The sequence below is a fragment of the Anthonomus grandis genome, chromosome 12 (assembly GCF_022605725.1).
Source record: "Anthonomus grandis grandis chromosome 12, icAntGran1.3, whole genome shotgun sequence".
In the NCBI taxonomy this organism is placed as follows: domain Eukaryota; kingdom Metazoa; phylum Arthropoda; class Insecta; order Coleoptera; family Curculionidae; genus Anthonomus; species Anthonomus grandis.
The window spans coordinates 28,426,792-28,452,299 of NC_065557.1; the positions used below are offsets into that span (position 1 = coordinate 28,426,792).

The 25,508-nt window shown below is 30.8% G+C and overlaps 1 protein-coding gene across 1 annotated transcript; it reads left to right on the top strand.

Annotated features, from left to right (window-relative positions):
• Positions 1–16,954: 16,954 nt before the first annotated feature.
• Positions 16,955–18,293, top strand: LOC126742838 (uncharacterized). The gene is made up of 3 exons (XM_050449643.1): positions 16,955–17,077; positions 17,135–17,865; positions 17,990–18,293. The coding sequence occupies exons 1-3, from the start codon at positions 16,955–16,957 to the stop codon at positions 18,291–18,293; spliced, it is 1,158 nt and encodes a 385-aa protein (XP_050305600.1).
• The last annotated feature ends 7,215 nt before the right edge of the window (positions 18,294–25,508 follow it).

A 25,508-nucleotide genomic window follows, 5' to 3' on the forward strand; every position in this document is an offset into this window, starting at 1 on the left:
AAAGTGGATTAAATATATCATAGTGGATGAACCACTTGGATATTTTTTAAGTGAATTTTAAGGTTTTAATTTTTTTTTGGCTGCAATTTCGAAAGTATACTTAAGTGCCTGAGTACTATTCGCTTATTGCTCAAGAGCCTTCTTTGATACCTGACAGTTTCACAATGATAAGAAGGTATATAAAAAAACTGCTTTTTAAATATACTGTTATTAAGATTATCAATTCAGTAATATGTAAAGTTTTACAGGATTAATGACGCTTTGGACGGGATCTGAAGAATCCTAACTTTTATTCATTTGGTTAAAATATTTAAAAAAGACTTTGTTCTAAATTTTTCTTTCAAAACTTTATAAGTACGAGACTGCTGACTGACACCCACCATAATTACAATTTCCTTCGACTCTTAATGGAATTCGCCAATATCTTTTATTGAACCACTATCAATATTATCACTATTTTAATTCTTTGTTATTGTTTACAATATGCTGTGCATGGGGGGGGGGCATTAAAATCATTAAGATTATATAAAATGAAGTTCAATTAAAATTAAACAGCTCAGAAGTGTTTGCTTATATTTGCAAAGTTTTAAAAACTTATTTGAATACAAACTGATAAACTCAGGCTGTTAATAACAGGGAAAAGAATTAAAGAAATTAATTACTTTACTAAATAAGTACCCAATCTAATAAAATACCTGCTAATTTAAAAAAAAACAATGAAATTAATAATTACCATACACTTTATAATTGGAATGGACCAATGTATCCTATTTTCTTACATCATGGAAATGCTTTTGCCCAAAATAATTAATCCCACCGATTACACTCACTTGCGCTCAATATGTATTTTGCTTACTCTCTCAAAAATATTAGAAAAATAATAATAATAATAATAATAATAATAAATCTTTATTTAGCATAAATAGCTACATACAAAACAAAAAATTAATAAGAATAAAAACACATATAATATTAATAATAATGTTCATAAACCTAATTCAACAACATATTTAGTAAGAACGAGGACCATATAAATATAAAATTAATCAAAATTTGCAGTGCTTGCAAATTACCATAAAATGTTACACCAAACGGTGAATCTCGGCCATGGGGTTATTTACCTAAGAACTGGTGAACTAGATCCAATACAGGGCGTCTTGGTTTCTTCTGAAGAGACCATGTCGAATCCCGGTTAATTCATGAATGCTTTTTCAGTATCCCGGTTGTTCTATGGATATCAAACATAGCTCTTCTGCCACCCACAGACATTTCATCATTGTTTTTACCTCACTACAATATTTATCAGCGCATATACTCACTATAATAATTCAAGCCACATACTTAAATTAAACTTAAAATAAGTGTTAAACTAAAATAGTAATCCTAAACAAAATACTATAAAAAATAAACAAAATGAAAAGAAAAAAAAACCAATTAGGCAAAGGTAACAAAAATCCTATGACGATATATGTGCCCTAACCAGCCTTTTAAAAATATTTACAGAATTACAGTCTCTTCTGCTTGTTGGTAATCTATTAAAATCTTGTAAGCCTCTCTGTAGAACAGAATTTAACATCTGGTTAGAATTACATCTATAGATCAGAATAAAATTGTTACAGTTTCGAGTTTAATAATAATGAACATCTCTAAATAACTTCACCTTCGTACATATTATTTTTAACTTTATACAAAAAAACGTAGATGCTAAACATAATTTCTTGCTTAACAGACAACAAATTAAGGACGGTATGCATCATTACGATTGGTGTATATGTATTACATTTCAAAATGTAATGAGCAAAATTCAAGATGCGGAGCTGCAATGCTATTATGCAATAATAATAATAATTTTGTAGCCATTGACAATTGTTTTTCCACTCTTGCAATGAAACCAATTTTTTTGGAAAATTTTCTAGTCATGTAATCAGCATGTGCATAAAAATTTAAGTTACAATCAAATATTACCCCTTAATATTTAATTTGACTCTTATGTTCTATCTTTTCATTATTCACCACAATCTTTTACATTGATGTGCATTAATTTGCTCTTTTTCCCAAAGTTTAGATTTAAATGTGTTAAGACAAAGACTATTACTGCAAAGCCATTTAAATAAATTATATAAATAATTATTAAGAATCATTTGCATTTCACTTAGATCCCTCTTGATTAAATAAATCATAGTGTCGTCAGCAAAAAGCTCTATTTTACAATCACTTATAACATTAACGAATCATTAATATATAACAGAAATAACAGGGGACGTAAACGAAGTAAAAAAAAAGGACGTTGCCCTTATCCAGTTCTTTCAAGAAGGTATCGCATGTATTAATTGCAGCAGATTCACATGATTGACGCTCACAAAAACTTGATTGAATTATCATGAAATTCGTTTATCGTTAGAATCACAATATTTTTGTAGTTGTTCTTTCACAGCAAGTTCTAACAGTTTCTCATAAACCTCCATAGTATTTATGGGTCTAAACTCATTATAAGAAATAGCATTTTATACTTTTGGTACAAGGATTATTGTTGACACTTTCCAAGCCTCTGGAAATACTCCGCTTGAGAGTGATGCATATACATATAAAAGTCGATTTCCAGCCACACTTCATACGTCACACAAAACCTTTTTTGAAATTCCATTTTCTCCGCCTCCGAAATTCTTCAAGTTTTTCAAAATTATCTTCAGTTTAGCTTATCCCAAGCTGAATTTCTTTAAAATTTAATAATTTGAGGAGGATTGACAAAGGTGTCATAAGAGACAGAATAGTTTGGAATACTATTGATAATATCAATAATACTATTTATATAATATTTATTTAATTTTATTAAAATTTGTAATTCATTTGGAATCATTTGGTCATCAAATTTAAATTCGTATGGTAATAAAATATTTTTTCCAGGAAGTAACTTTTTTAGGTTTTTCCACATTTCACGCAGTTTTTTTTATTTTCATCAATAACTTCTCTGAAATATTTTTCTTTTTCATTTTTGCTTTGATTAAAAATTAAGTTTCGTACTCTTTTGTAATCCCTCCATACCCCATTATCTTTTTCCACAACAGCCGTAACATATAAATTATCTCTTACGTTCATTCACTCACAGATATCAAATCTAATCCAATATTTTTGCAAATATTTCTATTTTAGAACAATGGTTTTATTTGGGCACACATAATTTAACATATTTGTGATACTACCAACAAAAATATTTGCCAAAACATTCACATTTGCACTATTATTTATCCATTCAGTATCATAATTATGGAGTTGGTTTACATTGTAGCTCTGCAAACACCTAAGATTGATAATCATTTCACGGTTTTCATTTATTTTTAGAGCAGAATGTACAGCCAGAATACAATGATCACTTAGCTTGGGTGTTAAATGAACCTTGAATAACAAATTCGCATTATTGGTCACAATATAATCAATTAATGTCTGACTTCTATCTGTAGTACGAGTAGGGGAGTCAAAAATTTGAAAAAAAACATTTGAGTATATGCAAGATAGAATTTTTTCACCATAAAACGAAGGTTTAAATAAATCAAAATAAAAGTCTCCTACAATAATGTTGATACCCTCAAACACACTAACCTGATCAAGATAATCATTAAAAAAGTCCACAAACTTTGCATTTTCATTTTGAGGTGGATGATATGAAAGAGTACAAAGATATCTGAATTGAAAATTCTAGCGATAGACACCATATATAATTTTAAACACACTGTATATATTTTAATTTATATTAGAGATCACTTCTTATTAATTCCATGACTCCTCTAGTTCTTTTGTTATTTGTCAAGTATTGTTCAATATGGTAACCATCGACATTCAACTCACACAAATCATGCCATGGTCGGTGACCGACCTTGAATTATGGAATATTAGATGAACTTATATTTAGACGAAAATGATATTCTTCCAAAAAAACAGTCTGGGTTTAGAGCTGGATACATTTACAATACTGCCGTACTTGATTTTGTGTATGGTATCACGAGAATAAACCTTGCTTTCATACATATTTTAATAGCCTATTTAGCTCCAGAATTAATTCATTTTTACGGTCCTGTCTATATCGCATTTACGTAGATCGATAATTTACATATGTATAACGCTTTTTTTATAAATTAGGTTCATAATGTTGCAAGTGAAATAGGAAATGATCTAAGTAACTTACTCACTGTGTGAAATAATAATCTGCTTAAATTGAATTTTACTAAAAGTGTTGCTATATTTTTCTGCCCTGAAAAGCAACACCCGCAAACAACCCACTTAAAATTTTAAAATTAAGTTGAAGACTAAAAACATCGCCTTTAAAATTCTGTCGGCGACTTTTTGGTTAATAAATTAAAATTTAAAGAACATGTAAGTCTGTATTTAAAAAGACAATTTTCTAAACTTAATTTACGCACAGCGACTTTAACTTACTTCAAAAGCAAAAGCTCTTTTATGCGAGACTCTTATATTATCATATTTTAATTTTGCGGACGTATTTTATGGTTCCCTCCTAGACTCTGTTGATGTAGAATTCAAAGAATGCAAAAATCTTGTTTACGTCTGATATTTGAAATTACCCGAAGGCATCCTGTGCCCTACAATTTAAGTACATTGGGATGGCTTTCTATGGCTAAGAGACGATTTTTGCACTTTCTTTGGTTATTTTAGAAAATAATTAAATTTAAATGTCCACCTTCTTATAATATTCTCGTCTCTCATGATGTTCATAATCTAAACACTCCGCGGCAATATATGTTAACTATACCTGCCCATAATAAACAAATATTTAGAAAATCTTATTCATACTTACAAGAATTTCACATGAAGTTTGTGCAGTCTTAAATGGCAAATGAAACAACTCTTGTTATCTGAAGGTTAAAACACATTTAAATAAGTCACATGAAAATATTTTTATCAATTTTACCTTTTGTCTTGACCTAGTCAGTTGTCTCTAGTTGTATTTGTATTCGCAATTCCCAAAATTAACAAAACCGTTCACACATTCTCAAACATTTTCTTTTAATTTGTGTTATTTATGAATAGGGACTAAAGTTCTGAAATACTATTATACTAAACTATATCATCTATATCTATTATACTAAACTAGATTTTTTTGTTTAATTATTATATTAACTTATATTAACCTAAAAAATTTAATTTTAGGAAATTTAATTGGTCTATCTCAAGACAACAAAATGAAGCAAATGAACAAAATGTAAGGATTATATTTAATTAAATACTATACACTAAGAAAAAGCTGAAAATGAATTCTTAATATATACAGTAAAAATAAATAAATAAAATAAGTGGATTTGAAATAATAATTGTGCAATGCACAAAATACATACATATATGAGTAAGTGGCTACTATTGCAAATGAAAATGTTTATTTAAACTGGTAAGGGTACTTAGCTTAGCTGCACAGCAAACACAATTCCAGACTTCCTAGTGACCTCAAGCTATCGGTTACAACTGTAGGCTCCGTGTTTTCGATGTGATCTGGTACGTGTAAATGGCTAAGAGTCATGAAACTAAATCAGGGGACTAAAACTATATTCAATTTTTATTTAAAATACTTTATTTGCCTATATCCACATTTAAGGTGAAATTTACTTGAAAATTTTAGCGAATTAAATTACTAAAAAAACAAACTTAATCCTATACAATAAGGCTGACAAATACTTAAAAATACTACCAAAAAATTAAATTACTCCACAACATACGAACCCTGCAACCAATTCCTGTATTTGTCAGTACTACTAAAAGTAGTACAATTGGATTTTGCTAAATAGATTGTACCAGTTGCAACAAATCAATTTAAAAAATTGGATAATTTAAAAGAAAATATTTAAAAGCTAAACAAAAGTTAATTAATTTAATAAAAACCTTATTAGTACGGAAATAAATATACATACATCACTTTTGTACCATTATTTTATCAAAAAGTACAATACTACGAAAACTTTGCAAAAAGAAAGGAAACTGTAAATTATAGTACTAGAATGTTACTAAGAATGATAATTTGCTATTAGTCGAAAAGAGGGCGGTACTAATACGAATTTACAAATTATTAATATTTTGGTGAAGGTGTTGAACATTTATTGATTTTTAGGTGACCAATTCATTGAAGTATTTTTCGCTATAACCATTTATAAGCAACTCAAAAAAAATAGTAAATTTATTCAGAGAAATAGTTTTCATTACCAGAATCATGAACGAGCATACTTTTAAAAGCTAGTACTAATCTCCTTTGCTCTTTTGATAACTTTTACTCCTCTAATGAATCTAAAGAAAATACTGCTTAAAAGCCAAAAATAATTAAGACGGTACTAGGCTGTAGTTGGTTTCAATTCATCTGGCATATTATTATTATTTTTTTTAGATAGCATTTCATTCTTTTCATTTTTCTTTTAAATTTTTTTTTCTAATTTTGAATTATTTAATTATTAATATTCATTTCTTGATGTTTGGTTAAGTAAACAGCATTGCTGCTTTTCGCTGAGAAAAACGTAAAGACATTTTTATAATATTTATTTACATAAGTGTATATAGCAGATCTCATTTTGCCGTGGTATAGATCTCGTTACGACATATGCTTTTGCCATTTAACCAGAGAGCTATTCTAATATATCTTAAATAGATGAGAATATTTAATTAGCGTGATTCGACATAGATGGTAAATTAAACTTATTTTTAACTAAAACCAACTTTTTACAGCCTAATTGGACAAGCCTATTAATATCTTATTCATGTTCATGTATTTTTATCCTTGGTCCCTAAGACAAACATCACTTACCGTGCTTTCTCGAGACATTTTTTGTTTGTTTTTACCTCTGTTGGTTCTATCCAAAACCTTGACGGTCACTTCGTGTTTGTCCAAAAACCTAATTTTTTTTGTCTGCCTTTTGTCACTTTAGTTTCTAAACCATCTAAAAGTAGATTGATAGAGATTGGAAACTTATATCTAGTTTTGTCTGTTTCTTATTTTTCGAATATCCAGTTAAATTTCTTTATCCGTCTTGGCAAAGTTTTTTCCCACAAAAGTTAAATTACACAGTTTCCACTGCTATAGTTCATTTAAACTTCGCAATATAGCTTTTAAAAAGTTTTGTCGCGGATAATATTATCCATACAACACTCGTAGGCAAGGCAACCTATATGTGTATAAATTTATTAAAAAAGTAATTTTTCCCGAAACAAGCAGAAGAAACATTGCATAAGTGTATTGAATGAATTATTTTGCCTACTTAGTCATTAACTGAATAAGAAATAATAGTACTGCCAAACTTTTTTTAACGTAATATTCGAGATTGATGTTTAAAGTGAATAATGTTACGTATATTTGGTCAATAAATAGTTAAAGAATAAATATTACATTATTGTGCTTATTTTTGTTCCGTTAATAAATAAAGTATAAGTAGGTGTTTTAAATATTCATGATATTAATAATATATGTAGTTACAAATAATATTAGTATTCTCAATAATTGTGTACACTTGGCGCAGCTTAGTAAAAAATATACTTTCAAAGAATGTTTTAATTGAATGGCTCCGCCGAACAACGTTGTAAGCGACATTAATTGCGATATTGAGATTTTCAGAAAATAACGTTGTAAACGACATTTTCTACCGCATGGCAGTTTTTGGTATCAGTTTTATATGAATGTGGTTTAGATGGCAGCACGTTAAATGACTTCGAAAACAGGTTGACGCGCTCGGAACAACGTTGCAACCGACAAAATGTCCGGCGCGAAGAGTGTTGTTTTTTCGCCTGGTCATCAAAAGCGCTTAAATAATGGTAAAAAGATGAAAATTAAAGTTAGTGAGTGGAAAGATAAGTGTCGTAAGCGTTCAAGGGATTCTGGAAATCCTTACATATCCAAAAGAAAGCGGCCAGTGCCTGGAAAATTACCACCTGAAGAGGTAAGTCACAACATTTTCGATGTGCGTTACAGTTTTATACGTTAGTTATTTTGCTGTTTTAGGGTAGAATATGCAAGTGTCAATACAAGTGTGGATTGGTTGCCTATGAAGAAATGCTAAAATTATTTATGGACTTCTACAGTATGGACTATAATCAACAAACAAGGTTTCTTGCTTCTTGCAACAAGGTAGGGAATATAAATCGCCGTCAAGTGAATGAAAACATCTCTACTAGACATTGTTCAGTTCAATATTATGTTCCAAAGAAAGATGCTACCCTTCGCGTATGCCAAAAGACACTTTGCCACATAATGAAGGTTACACCTCAACGCCTACAGATTCTCATTGACAAAATAAAGTTCACCACGCCCTTGACCGATGCCAGAGGCGCGCATGGAAATTATACTAGGATCCCTGTTAAAAAAAAGAACAGATCAAACAGCATATTTCATCTTTTCCTCGTCAAGAAAACCACTACTCCAGAAATATGAGCAAAAAGGAATGTTTGAATCTTGACCTGAGTATCAAGAAAATGTGGCAGCTTTTCTGCATTAAATACACCGACAGTACTGCAAAACTTCACATGTACCGTGATGTTTTTCAAAGTGAGTTCAACCTAAGATTTGGTCTGCCTAGATCCGATACCTGTACTTATTGTGATCAGCTGCACATTCAGCTCATTGCAGCTGCCACTGAAGAGAGAAAAAAAATTATTGAAAATCAAAGCAAACTTCATCATATGAGGGCTGACTCTGCTTACAAGGCGCTTGCTGAAGATAAAGAGAGTGCTATATTAAGCTCCGAAAACGTTGTGCTTTGTGTAGACCTACAACAAGTTTTATTTTGCCCAAACCTCACGCATAGTAACGTATTTTACCAGAGGCAACTATCGTGCTACAATTTGGCTATGCATGACCTAGGGAGAAACATGGCTTATATGTTTTTCTGGGATGAGACCACTGCCAAGCGAGGTGCTGCGGAAAAAGCATCATGCATTTCAAAATATGTTGAGCTTAACTTTACAAAGTTGAAGCCAGGCCAAGTGAGAATTCTTAAGCTTTGGTCTGACAGATGCGTAGGTCAGAACAACAACTGGCGGATTATAGCTGTTTTGCAGCACCTGCTCTTGAATGAATATTTCACTACCATTGAGCAAAAGTTTATGACGACGGGTCATAGTTTTCTACCCTGTGACAGGGACTTTGCTCTAATTGAACGAGCAAAAAAGGGTAAAAAAGTGTATGTTCCTCACCAATGGGTGGAAGTCATAGCTAATGCCAAGGGACCACCCAATCGTTTTACTGTCTATGTTATGGATACAGCAGACTTCAAAAACACCGACATTTTGTTAGATTCACTGGAAAAAAATAAATTCAGTGTAACTAGCCATGTATGGTGGTACCAAATTACAAAGGATGATACTATAACATTGCGTGGAAGGAAATCACACAACGTCCTTGAAACATGGACTTCGCACTCATTAGCAAAAAAAGTAAAGGGGCCAGGGAAGAGAAGTATGCCCCCAGTAAAAGTTTTTCGGTTCTCACCTTTATACAAGGATAGACTCCCGATCAAAGCGGCAAAGAAAAAGGACCTGTTGGATATGTGCAAATACATCCCGCCAGAATATGTGCTTTTTTATGAAAATATTAAGGTTGAACAATAAGCGCCGTCGCTTACAACGTTGTACCCGAAAAAATACTTTTAAAATGTCAATATCTCAGTAAGATATGATAGTATAATAATATTTTCTCTTATAGGTGATTTCACTCAAGAACAAAGCCTCGTTTATAATAAGAAATTGTAAATTAGAAATTAATTTCATTGAACAATCAGTGTTTTTTTGAATTTCTGAAAAAATTAGTTTTTGTCACTTGCAACGTTGTTCGGCGGAGCCATTCAATTATTGTTTATCTTATCTAAAAAAAAAATAGAATGTATTTAAATATTGGCATCACTTTTGTTATAGCTGATAAGAAATATTTCAAAACGACTGAATATATTTAAAAACTATATAATTTTTAAAGCAATTAGAATTGAAATTACTATAAATTTCAGTAGTTCGTATTTTAATTGTCAAGGGTTGTAAATAATGAGAATATTGTAAATATATTTATAAATGATTTGCAATTGCTTTTTTACTTAGTGAGTTAAACATCTACATATTAGATAGACATATCTAAGATGGATCATACAGAATAATAGATTAATTACGCAACTTAAAATGAAAATGTTAGTTTTTTGATTATTTTTGTAGCTCCCTCGGACAGGCTAATATACTTGAAGGTGTCAACAGTATACTGGGATATTTTTTATGCAAAGCTCTTAATTTTAAGACAAAAAAATTGAAGCCTCTGATACTCCCACGTGGAAGCAATGTGGAACCATATGTAGTTACTCTTCAACCGTAATTATTACTCTACGTATGGTAAAGTAATAATAATACTAAAAATTACTCTATAAAGTACATTTAATCTTAAAAAAAAGTAAGTGTTGTATAAGAGGCAAAGAATCACTTAATGTACCCAAATTTAAAACTGCTTTATATAAAACATCATTAACATTTATCGCTAATAAACTCTAGAAGCAATTTTGCTTAACACACTTATCTACATTACCAACTTTTAAAACAACTTTAACTTATTTAGAGTAATGTAATATAAAGTCTCTATTAGATATATATGTTTATATTTTTAGTAGGCCGTTATTAGAGTAGAGTGACACTTATAGTTAAACCGCGAAGCATTAGACGACAGGTGTCATTGGCGTCTTAAAATAATGATGTTGAATAGATGTTAAAGTATATATTAACGTTAATAATATATGAACGCATTTATAGGACGTATTGTAAGTTTAAGAACAAGAATATGGCGTAATAAGCAAAAATTTCATAAAATTAATTAAATTTTCAATAGAAACAAATAATTTTTAACTTTTTTACATCTTTTTCTTTGTGGCTATAATTTTTTTTTGTGGCCATTTGCAAATGGTTGTAGCGTTTTATTTTTCTACTCCTATTTTCATTAACGCTCCATTGATATTTCATTAATTTCAATAATTATATTAATAATTTCAGTCAACTTCTTTTATTCATATTTCTTTAAATTCACACTGTCAATGACACATTACTACTGTAACGCATCACTCTCCTGGTTTAATTATTCATGCTTTCTGTTGACGGTCCGTCACTCTTCTGGTTGGTCTTAATTAATGTTTTCTCTGATTGGCTGATATTGACAGCTCAGGCGAGAGGTGGGGTCGTTACTTATTTAGTCGGTACTCCATCCATTTTTCAACGACTTGTTTCCGTGTCGCAGGTAGAAGTACACGTAAAAGGTCAGTTTTTTATTTCCGAAGTTTCTGAAGCAGGAAGTGGCCAATATGGTTTGTAATTTATAGTCCTTAATCTTGTTCCTTTAGGGAACAGTTTATTTCATAATTCTAGTGCAGGATGCCCAAGATTTTAATGGATAGATAACGAAACTTAGCAAGAGTTTTACTTTTCCGTTTTCCTCTTTATTCTCTCCTTCAATTGTTGATGGCTGCAGGCTTTTGATTTCCCTGAGAAATTGCTGAAAGCGGTGGAGCTGGAGCCAGAGTTAGAGCTAGTATTAGCGACTCCCAGTCCGGATAGCTGAGCTGAGCTACAATGGCATATATTCACAGCCTCGATTTTGAAGGCTAGCCGTTCATTTCTTGGAGAAATATACAGGCCAGTTTATTCCATTTATTTAAATATTACTAACCATAGATTTGTCTCACTTATTTAATTTTTTATTAATATACTTTCAATTTATTGCTACAAATATCTTATTAATATCATAATTAAATACGTTAATTTTTTATCTATAATTTTAGATATTTTTTGATCAGTATTTTTCAGTAGCTTTTTTGGTAGTTAAGTAGATTTAACTGGTTAAGGCTGATATGCCTTAGGTAAAAAGGTTCATGAACTTTCCCCTGCCTACTATAAATATATACAAAAAAGTGCTGAAATCTACCTAGTAGAGAAATCATAATTTAAATGTTACTTTTGTCAAACTTATTTTAATCATATCAACATTATTCATATTTTAATTCATAATAAATTATTAACATTTAACAGATTAGAACATGAGGTGTGTACATATCTTTGATGTAAATATAATTTGGTTGTATTGTTAAGATATTTTTTTTGCCTCTTTAAATCTACTTTATCCAGGGTCATTTAATTATTAATTGAAACCTATATACCAACTCTTTTTCTTAGTTTTCTCTCATTTATAAAAAAGAAGACTAAGTGGTGCCCTCTTATTTAATAGTTATAATCAAGATTATATTCTCTAATAGCCAGTCATAAGTGAACCTTCGAACAATCCTAAGCCTCCAATAATTCTGAGCTACCGTCTGCAAACTCTTGGCAAAATAGTAGCACTGTAAAGTTAACGCCACATGGTTAGTAAATATGTAAATCCTGATTTAAACCAGAATATTTAATAAAAAGTTATTGTAAGTATACACTCATATTTTTTCCCCAGGCCAGGTTAAGTTTTTGAAAACTATTCTATTTTTAATTTTTGTAGTAAAAAATCTTAGTGTTTTGTATTTTAGGCAAAATTTTGTAAATGCACCATTACTTTTGACACACGCCTAAGCTTTGAATTTGGACTTACAAGGAATGTTCTTTTTTATCTAGCAACACTTTTATTTTAATAAAATAGTTGAGATGTTGCTGTCAAATCTCTGATTAGAAATTTGATTTATACGTTGTTTAACTTATTTAACTCATAACTTATTACACTTAATATCAAGCATAATACCAACTAGCATATTTCTTTATTTATCTTTAACATAGGGAATCCTCACAGTGAAGAAGATAAATGACTAACTTTGGTATTATTATCACTGTTTTTAAAAAAATCTCTTGAATTTCTTTCATCTTCTTTTACAATTAGAAACTTGGAAGTCATTAATAAATCAGTTGTTCTTTTAATTCTAAAAACAGTCGAAGACTTAGCGGTAGTATTTTAATTCCAGCCACATTTTCAATGGAAGAGAAGAAAGTTTTCCAAGGAATATTAATTTATCCTATTTGTTAGGAGAAATTGAATATTGTCTTTTTTAAAGTATGCTGGATTCTAAGCGGATTTTAATTTAAACCTAGGTTATGGTTAATTTTATCTGTACAAATAAAGGACAGTAATATTACATTTATTACAGTATTACAGTACATTTAAGATACTTTTATTACTTATTTTATACAAGGTTTTTGACTAATAAATTTTAAACACATATTGCTAAAAATGTATGTCACATATTATAATTACTCAAATAGATACCCACAATATGGATTAAATTCATCTGTTTTATCACCCTGCTCCAGTTTAGGCCTTATGATGCTATATTGCCATAAGGCATATTCCTTTATTCTTTTTTTATGTGTTGGTAGTAAATAGATAATAATCCTTTCGCCAGATTTCAATCGTTCCTATTCTGCACAGCTTTTTTCTCAGCATTTATATCTCTTTTTAGACGAAATTCTTATGATACTATTATTTTCTGGCAATTAGTGTGCTTTTCTGTACAGCTTAATTTGGTAGTTTCCTTTTCTAGTTGCAAGTTATTTTAATAACTGGTAACTTTGAGACACGTTAACTATGAAAAATTGTTAAACATATAAAGCGGTAATTTTTTCCGGATACTAAATAAATATAGTTATAAGTCTTGAATTTCATGAGCTGACTGAGACAAGACTCTTAAAAGAAAATATGGTAAATTTTTCCTGTTATTGTAAGATATATTTATTAAAATGTAAATACGTTGATTATTATTGTTGTTATATAATTTTTGTACTGTTTGGTTTATTATTTTTATCTATGGTGTCTAGTTTTCAATTAGTTAATCTTGTTATAGGACTTCAATTTAGGTTATATTATTGTAAATACCTGAATTTTACATTTTCTAAAATTCGAGTACTGGCTTGCTCTGAATATCAGTATGCTGTTGAAATTATTATTATATTTAAAGTTTGAGTAGCGCAGATATTTTTTTTTATTAATAAAAAATTCTAAAGGACCAATTTTTGCTTCTTTTGCGCCCACAATCAATAAAGACTCTTCGTAAGTCTAATAAGATAGACAAACTCATTCGCTTTGGCTATATGAAGCAGTCCTTTATCTTCGAAAAGAAGTTTGACTTAGGATATTAGTGCCCTTAAAAGTGATTTAATGTTGACTTTTGAATTTTAATATATTAAAAGAAAACTATAATACAAACAAGTTAAATCTTGTTAATAAATGTAAAAAGTATCATTATAAGCATGAGATGTTTACATACGAAAAAAAAACAAAATACTTATATCTAATATTATGCGTATTAAAACTTCAATAATTAAATTGAATTGTTAAAAACGTGTTTACTAATTTAATTTCTAGGAACAGATACACTTATTATTTTAAAGTTATTTAGGATTTCAAGTATATGAAGCACGACTTAAATAATACCGTTCTGTGACTAAATAAAGACACTTTATCTCTACAGCGAATATTTAATATATTCTCTTCTTGTAATTAATTCATGTAAGTAAAGGTTTAGTTAATAGCAATCAGTAGTTTAGACAGCCTAAATTAACATAACTTCGTTCAGCTATAATGCATAGAAATATTTCCTTAACCTGACCACTAATCTGTAACTTTGTCTATAAACTTAGCATAGCAACTCTCCAACTTCTGTATCCGATACTAATTCTGCATTATAAGAAATAGTCCATGCATTACATCAAGGTATTTAGGTATTAAAGGAACCAAGGTTGCAGAAAGTAGTTTTTTAAAAACAGCTTTGTAACATATTCCGGAATTAATAAATAATATAAAATTTTACAAGATTAAACTTCAAATTTTTATTAAATTTGAAGTTTTAAGTAATAAATTAAGATCTGTTAAAGAAAATAGTTATTTTCAAAGGTTAACAAATCATCAATCCATCAAAAATTTAAAAAAAAAAGGTTTTCTTGCCACATTAATTGCTCACATATCTTATTTATTCTAAAAAATGCAGTTATCTACAATAAGATACTAATACAAATAAAAACGAATAATCCATTTTACGATGCTAAATCTAAATAAATCCATTTTAAATTCATAACTAATAAGCCTTTAAATATAGTGTCTTAAGTTAGGTATTTCTATATATCATATAACTGTAAAGTGAACTAAAAAAGAAGTAATATTTAAATATTTACAGACAAAATTTGATGATTCTAGTTAGAACTTCAGGGAATCATAATAAATAAGCGTAATATTCTTATTTCAGCGGTTCCAGAAATAGCCTAATTGTTTGTAATACACCAATATACAAACTGAATATTTTTTTTATTTAGTCCTGTTTATAATTTCTTGCAGAACAGGTTGTACACTGTACACTGTATAGACGAAATAAGACAACGTTTTATATCTTAGCGTTTTTTTTTAAAGGGTAACTAAAATAGTTTCGATCAGTTTTTTTTTTAGTTATTATAATCCGCTACGCCCTTTCAGTCTGCTAGACCATCTTTAGAGCTTTGTCAAAGAATAAACAAAAAACCTAAAGAGGAACGCAAATGACATAGCCTGATGAACTAGGTTTAAAATAACGATATACATAAAAATAAAAACTGATATATATAATTAAACAACAATTAAAAATTGAAAGTGAGACGTTAACAATTATTCACATATGAATTTATAGACAACAGAGAAGTATTTTTTATGAGTTTCAAATATAGCCATTTAGAAAATTTTTAAACTTGACAAAAATTAATTAAATTTTAGCACATTTAGGTTGTGGTGATAAAAGAATTTAACTAAGCTAAAATTTAATTATTAAATTTGTTCCATATTTTTATTATATTATATTCTCAGAGGATGCTTTATCCTACACCAAGCCAAGACTTCACAAAGATGGAAAATTTTGCCAGCAAACATAATAGAGATAGAAAACCTAGACGATCATATCATAAATACGTGCGAAATAAGAAAACATATTCATTTTGGTACAAGATAAATTCTGCAGTCTTACAAAATATGTAACCTTGTTAGAAATAATCATTTAATATGTATGTTTCTAAAGCTCATCTATCGACGTAACTGTTACTGATTAAAGCCTCCTAGGCAATGACAAATGTATATATTTTATTATTTTCTAGTTAAGTGTACGGATTGCTAAATGAGGGACAGATAATATACATATATCTATATATAACATACATAATAATTATAACATACCATATGTTACAGTATTTAATTTATATTTTGTTATGTCATTAGTGTAATTAAATAGAAATAAAATTCTTTGATCCCTATGATGTTTTTTACCTTAGATTTGCTGATACCGTTTGTAGATATCAATAGTGAAGACAGAATTTTGTATGCAAAAAATTATTAAGATATTAAAAATATTATTTTGTAATTTAAAACAGGCAATCAAAACTATTTTAAAAAAATATGTAGATCCTTTTGACTACAACTAGCTTTGAAAACATGAATGTAGTGTACTATTGAATATTTAAAAATTCTCTCAGTTAATTTAGGCCATGTCTCCAGCCAGAATCCCATCTAACCTCGCAATATAATCTATACAGTTCTGGGTTACATAAAAGACGGCCTTCAATTTAATGAAAAACGAATTAATGTTATAGAATTCGAATTTACCAAATTAGGTTCAAAATTATTTTTCAAGGGCAATGAGATGAAATCTTTTAATGATGTAAATGGTTAATAATGAAATCACACTTATTTTATCTGGTTTAATATAATCTGCTATTTCCAAGTATATTGGATAGGAGTACATCATGCAGATAAACCGGCAGACCACCGTATTTTGTATTGTATAATAATAAAAATAATAGTAATAATAATATCCTACCCAATTCCTAATCGCACCTCCAAGCTGGTGGGCCCTGGAAACTTTCCCGGAGCCTGAGCCCGGGTAACCCAACCGGGTGGATGGCAAAGGGTGAGGCTGACGCGATAGGGAGAACACCGTGTTTCAGGCTAACCCTCTGCTACGCGTGAACTATGGTTCCAAGAACACAGAACACAGTCTCGAACGAGCACCGCAACGGTCGAGGACGGCGCGGGAATCCTACGCTCGACCAACCTATTTACGACCCCGCTACTAACCATGACCTACCTGCACTCGTGAGCACCCAAGAACATGTCGCTCAACCTGCTAACCGTGTTTTGGTGACAAATTAGCAACTAACCACCAAAGCAGGAAAACCTCGGCAGCGTATGCAGTGGACTGACCAACTGAACACAGATCTCGTGCGCTGCTACTACAAAGTCACCGAAGGAGAAACGATTTCTGTAGGAATAAGACCATTACTACAACGTGCTTTTGTCGAAATACACCCAGATCTCGCACACTTATCTGAGCAAAGGCTAATCGATCAAAAGCGAGTAATAATCAATAATGGACGCCTATCAAGGGAGCTGCTGGAAGCACTTAAGAATGAGGCCTCCCATCCTATTGAGCCTCGAGAAGATCATAATATTCAAGCAGCAACACCAGCAGAAGCCGCGCAACCAGATCCAGATACTCCACCATCACCGGATCCAATAGTACAAAACCAAGACTCCGGTAATAATACTCAGTTGGAGAAGGTAATGAGTTGTTTCATTGGGGCTAAGCAAAAATGCAGCAGGCAACTTGCTATTGTGGTAAACTTATTAAATACGGCAATCCTTCCACAATATCTGGAAGAACATAACAATTTTAATGAACTGCATACTGCTCTGTATGCAGCAGCTATAACCGCTATCAGAATGAATAAATGGGACGTCCGAAACCACTCGGATACAAACTACACAACAGAACATGTCCGACCTTGGGAAAGGCGATTAAACAACAAAATAACCAAACTTAGAAAAGATATTGGCCAACTCACCGCCTACATTCAAGGACAAAGAAATTGTAAGTTAACCAAGCAAGTCGAGTCAAACCTACTACAACCCTCCCCATCATAATATAGCAGAAGTTTTAGACACTCTCAAACAAAAACTAAGCGTTGCTACACAACGACTTTGAAGATATAAAGAATCTAATCTTAGGAAAACATCCAATAGGCTGTTTCAGAACAACGAGAAACAGTTTTACCGGAGGCTTAGAAATGTCACCAATAATGACAGCGGTAAACCACCATCTAAACGACAAGCCAGGGAGTTTTGGGAGTCAATTTGGTCCGTACCTACAACTCATAATGTCGAAGCACCCTGGATACAAAAAGAGATTGACAGAATGAAAGAACTAAGACCAATGGACGAGACGATAATATCTCCTGAGCTGTTGAGGCATATAATGGAGAATTCCTTTAACTGGAAAGCAGCTGGTAACGACCGAATTCATAACTTTTAGTACAAACGGTAAAAAAAAATCCTGCTAAATATAGGTCACCTGTCTGCCTACAATCTATAAATTGCTTACAGCATGAACGGACCACGGAATTATCCCTCTAGAACAAAAGGGCTGCATTAAGAGGTCTCAAGAATGTAAAGAACCGTTACTTATAGACACTGTAATTATGGAACAAGCAATACAGAAGCAGAGAAACTTATACACCACCTTTATGGATTACCGTAAGGCCTTCGATACCGTTCCACACACTTGGCTGCTTAAGGTCCTTGAGATTTAAAAGTTTAAAAGTTGTAAAGTTGAAATATTTTCCCACGACATTAAAATGAGCTTTGGTATTGATAAATGCAAAACTCAAACAGTTATCAAAGGTAAACACAACACCAACAACTTTGAATTACAAGATGGTAGTCTCATTCGGGCTATGGAAGAATGGGAAACTTATAAGTACTTGGGCGTACATCAGTCAGCCCATACAGAGCACAAGAATATGAAGCAGAATCTTCAAAAGGAATATATCAATCGTCTTAAAAAAATGTTAAAAACTAAACTGAACGGTAAGAACATGACTAAAGCGATTAATACCTACGCTATCCCTGTCTTAACGTATTCTTTTGGAGTCATTAGGTGGACAAATACTGATATAGAGGAGATTGAGAGGAAGACCATAACAACCCTCACGACGTTTTGAGCACACCACCCTCAGTCAGCTATCAAAAAACTTACTCTTTCCAGATCCAAGGGTGGCAGAGGACTAACTGATATTTCTTTTCTCTTCAAAAAACAAGTAGCAGATCTTCAGAAATACTTCCTTACTATGAGGGAAACCTCTTCTCTTCATAGAGCAGTGATGCTAGCGGATAACGGATACACAACCTTGAATCTCCGTGCTGGTATAGCAGAACACAGTACTGTAACAAGATCAGAGCACACAGCCATTAAAGATAACACATGGAAGCAGAAGGCAATACACGGAAACCATCCTCACGAGCTCAATGCCAAACATGTCGATTATGAAACGTCGAACCACTGGTTGACTCGTGGAGATTTATTTCCTGAAACTAAAGGCTTTATGATGGCTATACAAGACCAAGTGATTGCTACAAGAAATTACCTTAAGTACATTACTAAAGATGAGAAAGTAATCGACATGCACATCTCTATCAGCTGCCGAATATCTGCACTGACATAACTGTGTGGCAAAAGTTATTCATCAAGAACTGGAAAAACTTTATCGTCTAATTGGCGAAACTTGCTCCTATTACCAGTACAAACCAGAAACTGTACTTGAAAATGACGACTTTCGCCTCTACTGGGACAGAACTGTTTTGACCGATAGGACGCTGACTTCAAGCAGACCAGATATAATCTTAATAAACCTTTTTAACCAAAAGAAAACCTTTTTGATTGACATAGCAGTGCCAAATACCAATAATGTCCTAAAAACGACACACACTAAACTTGCTTAATACGCAGATCTAGCTCACGAGATAAAACAACAATGGAGGCAAGATAATGTATATATGCTCCCTCTAGTTATTTCATCCAGTGGAATTTTCCCTTTAACACTGTCCAAAAACCTTAACGCATTGGATCTTTCCTCCTGGACGATTGTCACTATACAGAAATCTGTTATACTGAATACATGCAACATTGTTCGAAAGTTCCTAAATCTACCATAGCAAAATTCATCTTGCCTTCAGGCCGATGAAATTGACAACACCGCTATCAGCGAGCTAAAACAGAAAAATAATTTTCGTTAATATTTGTTTCTTTAACTTTTTTCTCTATTCATTTATTGCAACTTTGTGACATTCATACTTATTAAAAAAATATTATGATTTTGTAATAAATATTTCATTAAAAGATCTATTATAATGCACTTTCTTTTTGTCTATTATAGAGTCCTGAAGATAAATTAAATGTAATTTAAAACGTGCAAAAAAATAAATAACAACGAATAGTTATTTGAACCTTATTGTGGGCTCCAGTTTTCTGACCACAGCCGAGCATAATTCTTGTTTCGATTCTCCGAGTCTTAGTTAAACGTACTTTAAATATTTTAACATAATAATACTTATTTGCAAACGGTCAAATATTCACAAACAAAGGTATAGAAAATTAAAATAGCTATAATAATATAATATTTATAGTTATAATTGGTTTGAAATGCTGGTAGTGGAAACCACTTCCCGCATTTCATAAAATAAATTTGAGGAATGTGGAATGTAATTTATCATTATATTATATTGCAATGTTATAATTATTACTGTTAAAACAATAATTTTCTAACAGTTGAAGATATTAGAAGATTTAACATTTTTTTTAAATTCCTCTTTTATTGAATTTATCTTTTACTAGCCTAGCCCCGCAGTTCTGATTGGGTGGTAGAAGCTGATGGGAAGCTAACAGCGTTAATTAATATAATATTAAATAACAAAAGATTTATTCGCTTTAAAGAGAGTTCAGGGTAATGCGTTAACAAATGTACAGTTTTCAGGCCAAATAAACGGAATTGTCAATAATGTAAAGGTGACTTTGTGGTTACGACATAATCTAGTAATTTTTGTCACTGCAAATTTTTATACGATTCTGTATTGTGGTTTCCAAGGTATGTATAAGCGAGCATAGCCATATTCACATTTATATATACAGGGTGTTTCAAATGGGACTCTCAACATGGGGATCTCGAAATCTATAAGAGATACGAAGATGGTTAAATTAGGCCAACGTAAAAATTTTTGGGCTTAGCAATATATCGTTTAAAGAAAATTTAAAATTTAAAGTAGTTCCAAAAATACTCGAAAAAATTCAAAATTTGGAAAAATTGATTTTTTTTTTTATGAGCTTTTAATTACTTATTCGATTTAATAATAATTTGCACTTTTGCATTGTCACTTTTTTATGCTCCATGAGGTTGTCTCGTTGTTTCGTCTTTTGCCAACCATCATCGGCTTTCTTTTTTCTAATAGGCGCTATATTCAGTTTTTGCATTTTTAAAATCTTTGTCAAATTTTTTATTAATATTATATCAAAAGTAATATTTTTTATTTTCCAAAACCTAAATTTTTAGAAAAAACTAAATTTTAATTATATCTTGCTTTTCTTCATCCGTAAAAACCATAATTGCTAAAATTATTTAAAAAATACCACTTGTTACTTTGTACTATAATACTAACAAAGCATACAAATATTTAAAACATGATATTTATTACAGTTTAAAAATTGTCTGGTCAGTTTACCACAGCCTACCACGGCAAATTTAGTTTTTTACAAAAATTTGGGTATATCTTCGGAACAATTCGGAATTTCTCATTTTTTTGAAAAACATATTGCTAAAAGCTTTCAACATTGCCAATAAAAATTTTCCACACCCTTTATTTTGAAAAGCGGGCACTTCTGACCATCGATGTCCTATCTCAAATTACATTTTTATGGTTCCTGTACATACTGTAGCATTTGTGACCATTTGAAAGGAGACACCCTGAAGCTGGTCGACTAAAGTGGATGCAAGAGAACATGGCTTTTTCTGCAGAATTTTGGAACTCACTATTTTTTTTTGATTTTTGAAAACAAGGGCTGGTATTCTAAAATCACGATTCGATCTCGATACGATCACGACTTCGAATTCATTCGCGATCAGAAAGGTGATTCTAAATTTCAATCGTCGACTAGACTCGCTTTATTCGATTTGATTTAGGTTTCTTGGTATATATTTGTGATTTTCCCTAATATTTGACAGATGGAAACGTCAGTTATCTTTTCTATTGATAAACACTAAGAATTTTAATTTATTTTGGTAATTTTTTTCGCCTCCGTGTTTTTTATTTAAATATATGCCTATAATATTGATTTAAATTAAAAAAATATCGTTCAAAACCATCACTACTCATTGGAAAACTATAATTGTTTTTCATAAAAAATCTCAAAACCTTGTTGTGTTCATCGACTTTTGGTTTTTATATGGCAACCTGGGTGCAATTAAAAGAACTCATGACACCAGGGAAATTGGATCTTTCCATAAATGTTAATTTATTAAGTTGTCTCTCATCTCTTGTATTTGGAACATTAATAAATCGGTCAGCACGATTATTTTCAATAATTTTAATAATTTTAGGGATCCAACGACTTGAAGTAGTTTTGCTAATTCCAAATTTAAAATCTTCTCCAATGCTTCTTTAGTAACAATCTGTGGCATAAACTCTCGACATACTAATAGTGCCCATTCAATGATAACTCTAATTACTCTGCCTCTATTATTAACAGTAGACAATTAATGAAGCAAATGCGTTTAAAAACGGATGCTGACACATTATGCACGTATTAAATAAGGAAGAAGCTATATCATCTAGTGCATACGATATACCCAAAAGTGTCGTCAAAAAAATCGTTAAAAACTAGGCAATCCGCAAGACACTCACGATTAAAAATTTTATTTAGAATTAGTCATATCGAGTAATAGTCTGGAATCGTAATTTTAGAATCCCAATAAATAATTTGTTACTAGATAGTCATCGGATATGGGTATAGAGGGAGCCAACAAATGCTATGTTCTGGCCGGGTATCATGTCCAATGGTCGCACAGAATTAATTTATATTCAAGGCACATTGACAGGTGACAGATACATAAGGGATATTCTAGACCCGTACGTCAAACTATGGCGAGGAAGTGAGGCTTTCGTTTTGATGGATGATAACGACCAACTCACCTTATCAGAGCTGTAAATGATTATCTGGAAGCGGAAGCCATTAATCGTTTATTAATGAAGCTTAAAGTGATGCAAACTTTCAAATTTATACAGGGTGTTCATTTGAAAACTTCCCACCACGTTATCGAAAACCACTGTAAAAAAAAATGCCGAAATACGTCAAAAGCTATATATACGTCAAGGGGGACAACTTTCTAACCTAAAATTACTTCACCCCCTTTTACCCTCTGCCCCCCAGGGTCATCCCCTTAAAAATTTTAAATGGCAAGGGGTATCGAGTAATAGCTTGTTTAAAAGGTCTTTCAGTCTTTTATTTTGACGTTTGATTTTTTTTAAATCGGTCGATTCGTTTTCGAGAAAATTAGAAAAATCTTTGTTTATCTTAGTTTGTTCAGATAGAAAACAAAAACATGAAAATGTCACTTTTTATTTCAATAAGTGTTCAAAATTTTGCCCGTTTTTAGCCAAACAATGATATAGGCGATGTTCAAATTCCTGACGGACATTTTCAAAAACATGTTGTGGGATATCATGGCAACTGTCGATGATGCGTTGACGAAGTTCATCCATACTTTCAGGTTGAAAATGTACATGACGCTTAAAAGATAAATCAACATATAATTTTTTTATTTATTATTTAATAGATAATTAACAAATGAAAACCTATACGATAATTATTTCATTTTAATTTAGATATTTTGTGATAACTGAAATTAATATAACAATAATATGGCACAAACTAAATCAATATTTGTTTAATTAAGGAAAGTATTAACAAAAACATTTATTGTTATATGATTTATATTTTAAAATGATAAAGAAAACTAATTTAAACGAGATATTGTTTTAAAGCAATGTTAAACGGATTGCTAAATTAAATTAAAAATGTTAGGTTTACAATGATACCTTCCAAGTAGATTTGATTTAAGAGCTTTTTTGAAAATTATGTTTTTTAAGATTTTGTGTTAGTTTTTTAGTTTATTAAAGAATCATTACTAAAATTTTTGGGTTACTTTCTATATGTTAAAAAATGACAAGTTATATTAAACTTTCTTAGTTATTTATTTTGTTGAGTATTGCGTCACTATCTAAATGAATATTAATTTAGAAAATACTATCTCATACGCTTGCAGAACGACCACCAAATTCAATATTATTGACTATTGACTAAAATTTATTTATGGTTAATGAGCCACGTATTTTGTAAATAACTCCTGTAAGATAAGACTAGGCCGGCTAGGTAATATTATAAGTTATATCACTTGATATTCATTGGTGTCCGCAATTTTAGATATCTTTGACTTAGTAATTTATTATTGTTGGTTTATTATTTTAATTCCAGGGCCAATACCTATCAAAATTTAATATTTCATTTTATTTTTGAAGAGCCTGTCACAGTCGATTGGAATATGTAAAGTGTAATCGTTTATTGAGGAAGATTATTTTGCAAATGACGTCACTGCTTGGGCATATGACATTACTTTAAATTCAGTAATTACTTTTGTTTTTCTCGCCTGCCACTGTCTGCTAGACATCACTGTTCGCAATTAGATGTTTAAATTGTAAGATATTATAATTCTGGTAAACTAATCACCTAGTAGACTTTTATTTAGTCTGACCTCTTACTAGATAACTTGAGAATACCATTTTAATACCTGATAAAAATGTTTTTTTTTATGATTTTATCTGGTTAACGTTTACTCACAAATATGAATTTACTCCTTATTTAGGGGTGAGGTTTTGCAATGGTCATTATTTTGCATGGCGGTTAAGGTCAGCTATTTAACTTCATGAACTTATTGTATTCGTTTTCTTGTATGAGGCTCTATTTAAACATTGATTTCATGTTTTATAGTCCACGGTTCTGCCATTAACAACCTAATCCGTATTTATACTCTGGTTTAAATATTTTTAAAATCTGCTTAAAACTATCGAAGATTTATTAAAGTGGTATAAATTGTTTTACATTAAATATTTATTTGGTATTGCGAAATTAAACTATAAAACTTACTGACTTAGATTTTTTCTTTTTGTTTTCCAAGTTTCGTTCGACTTGCCAATAAATTTTACCACCTTTGCGCTTTGTTACTGGTAACTTAAAACGTTGATGGCGCTATAATAATTTTGGACCTCTTAGGAATATGTAGGTAACAACTTGGGTTTGATAACAACTTTGGTTTGGTAGCAATTTGAGTTAAATAAATAATTTGACAAGAATTCATTTGGAGAGGAAAAGGAGAATCCCGACGCCGACTAGAGCTAGCGGTTATTCAAATTCAAATTCAAATTTAAAAGACTTCTATTACCACTTAAACATTGTACATAGAAAATTACATTTTTTTATTACAAGAATTTACACAATGCTAAGAGTAATGCGGACTGAACTGCGATTATAAAAACAACCGATAACACATACACGAGCTAGCCCATACTAGAGACTTTCCCAAATATAATTATTTAGAAAATAAGTCATAAAAACATATAAAAGCTAAAAATAAAAAAATATATA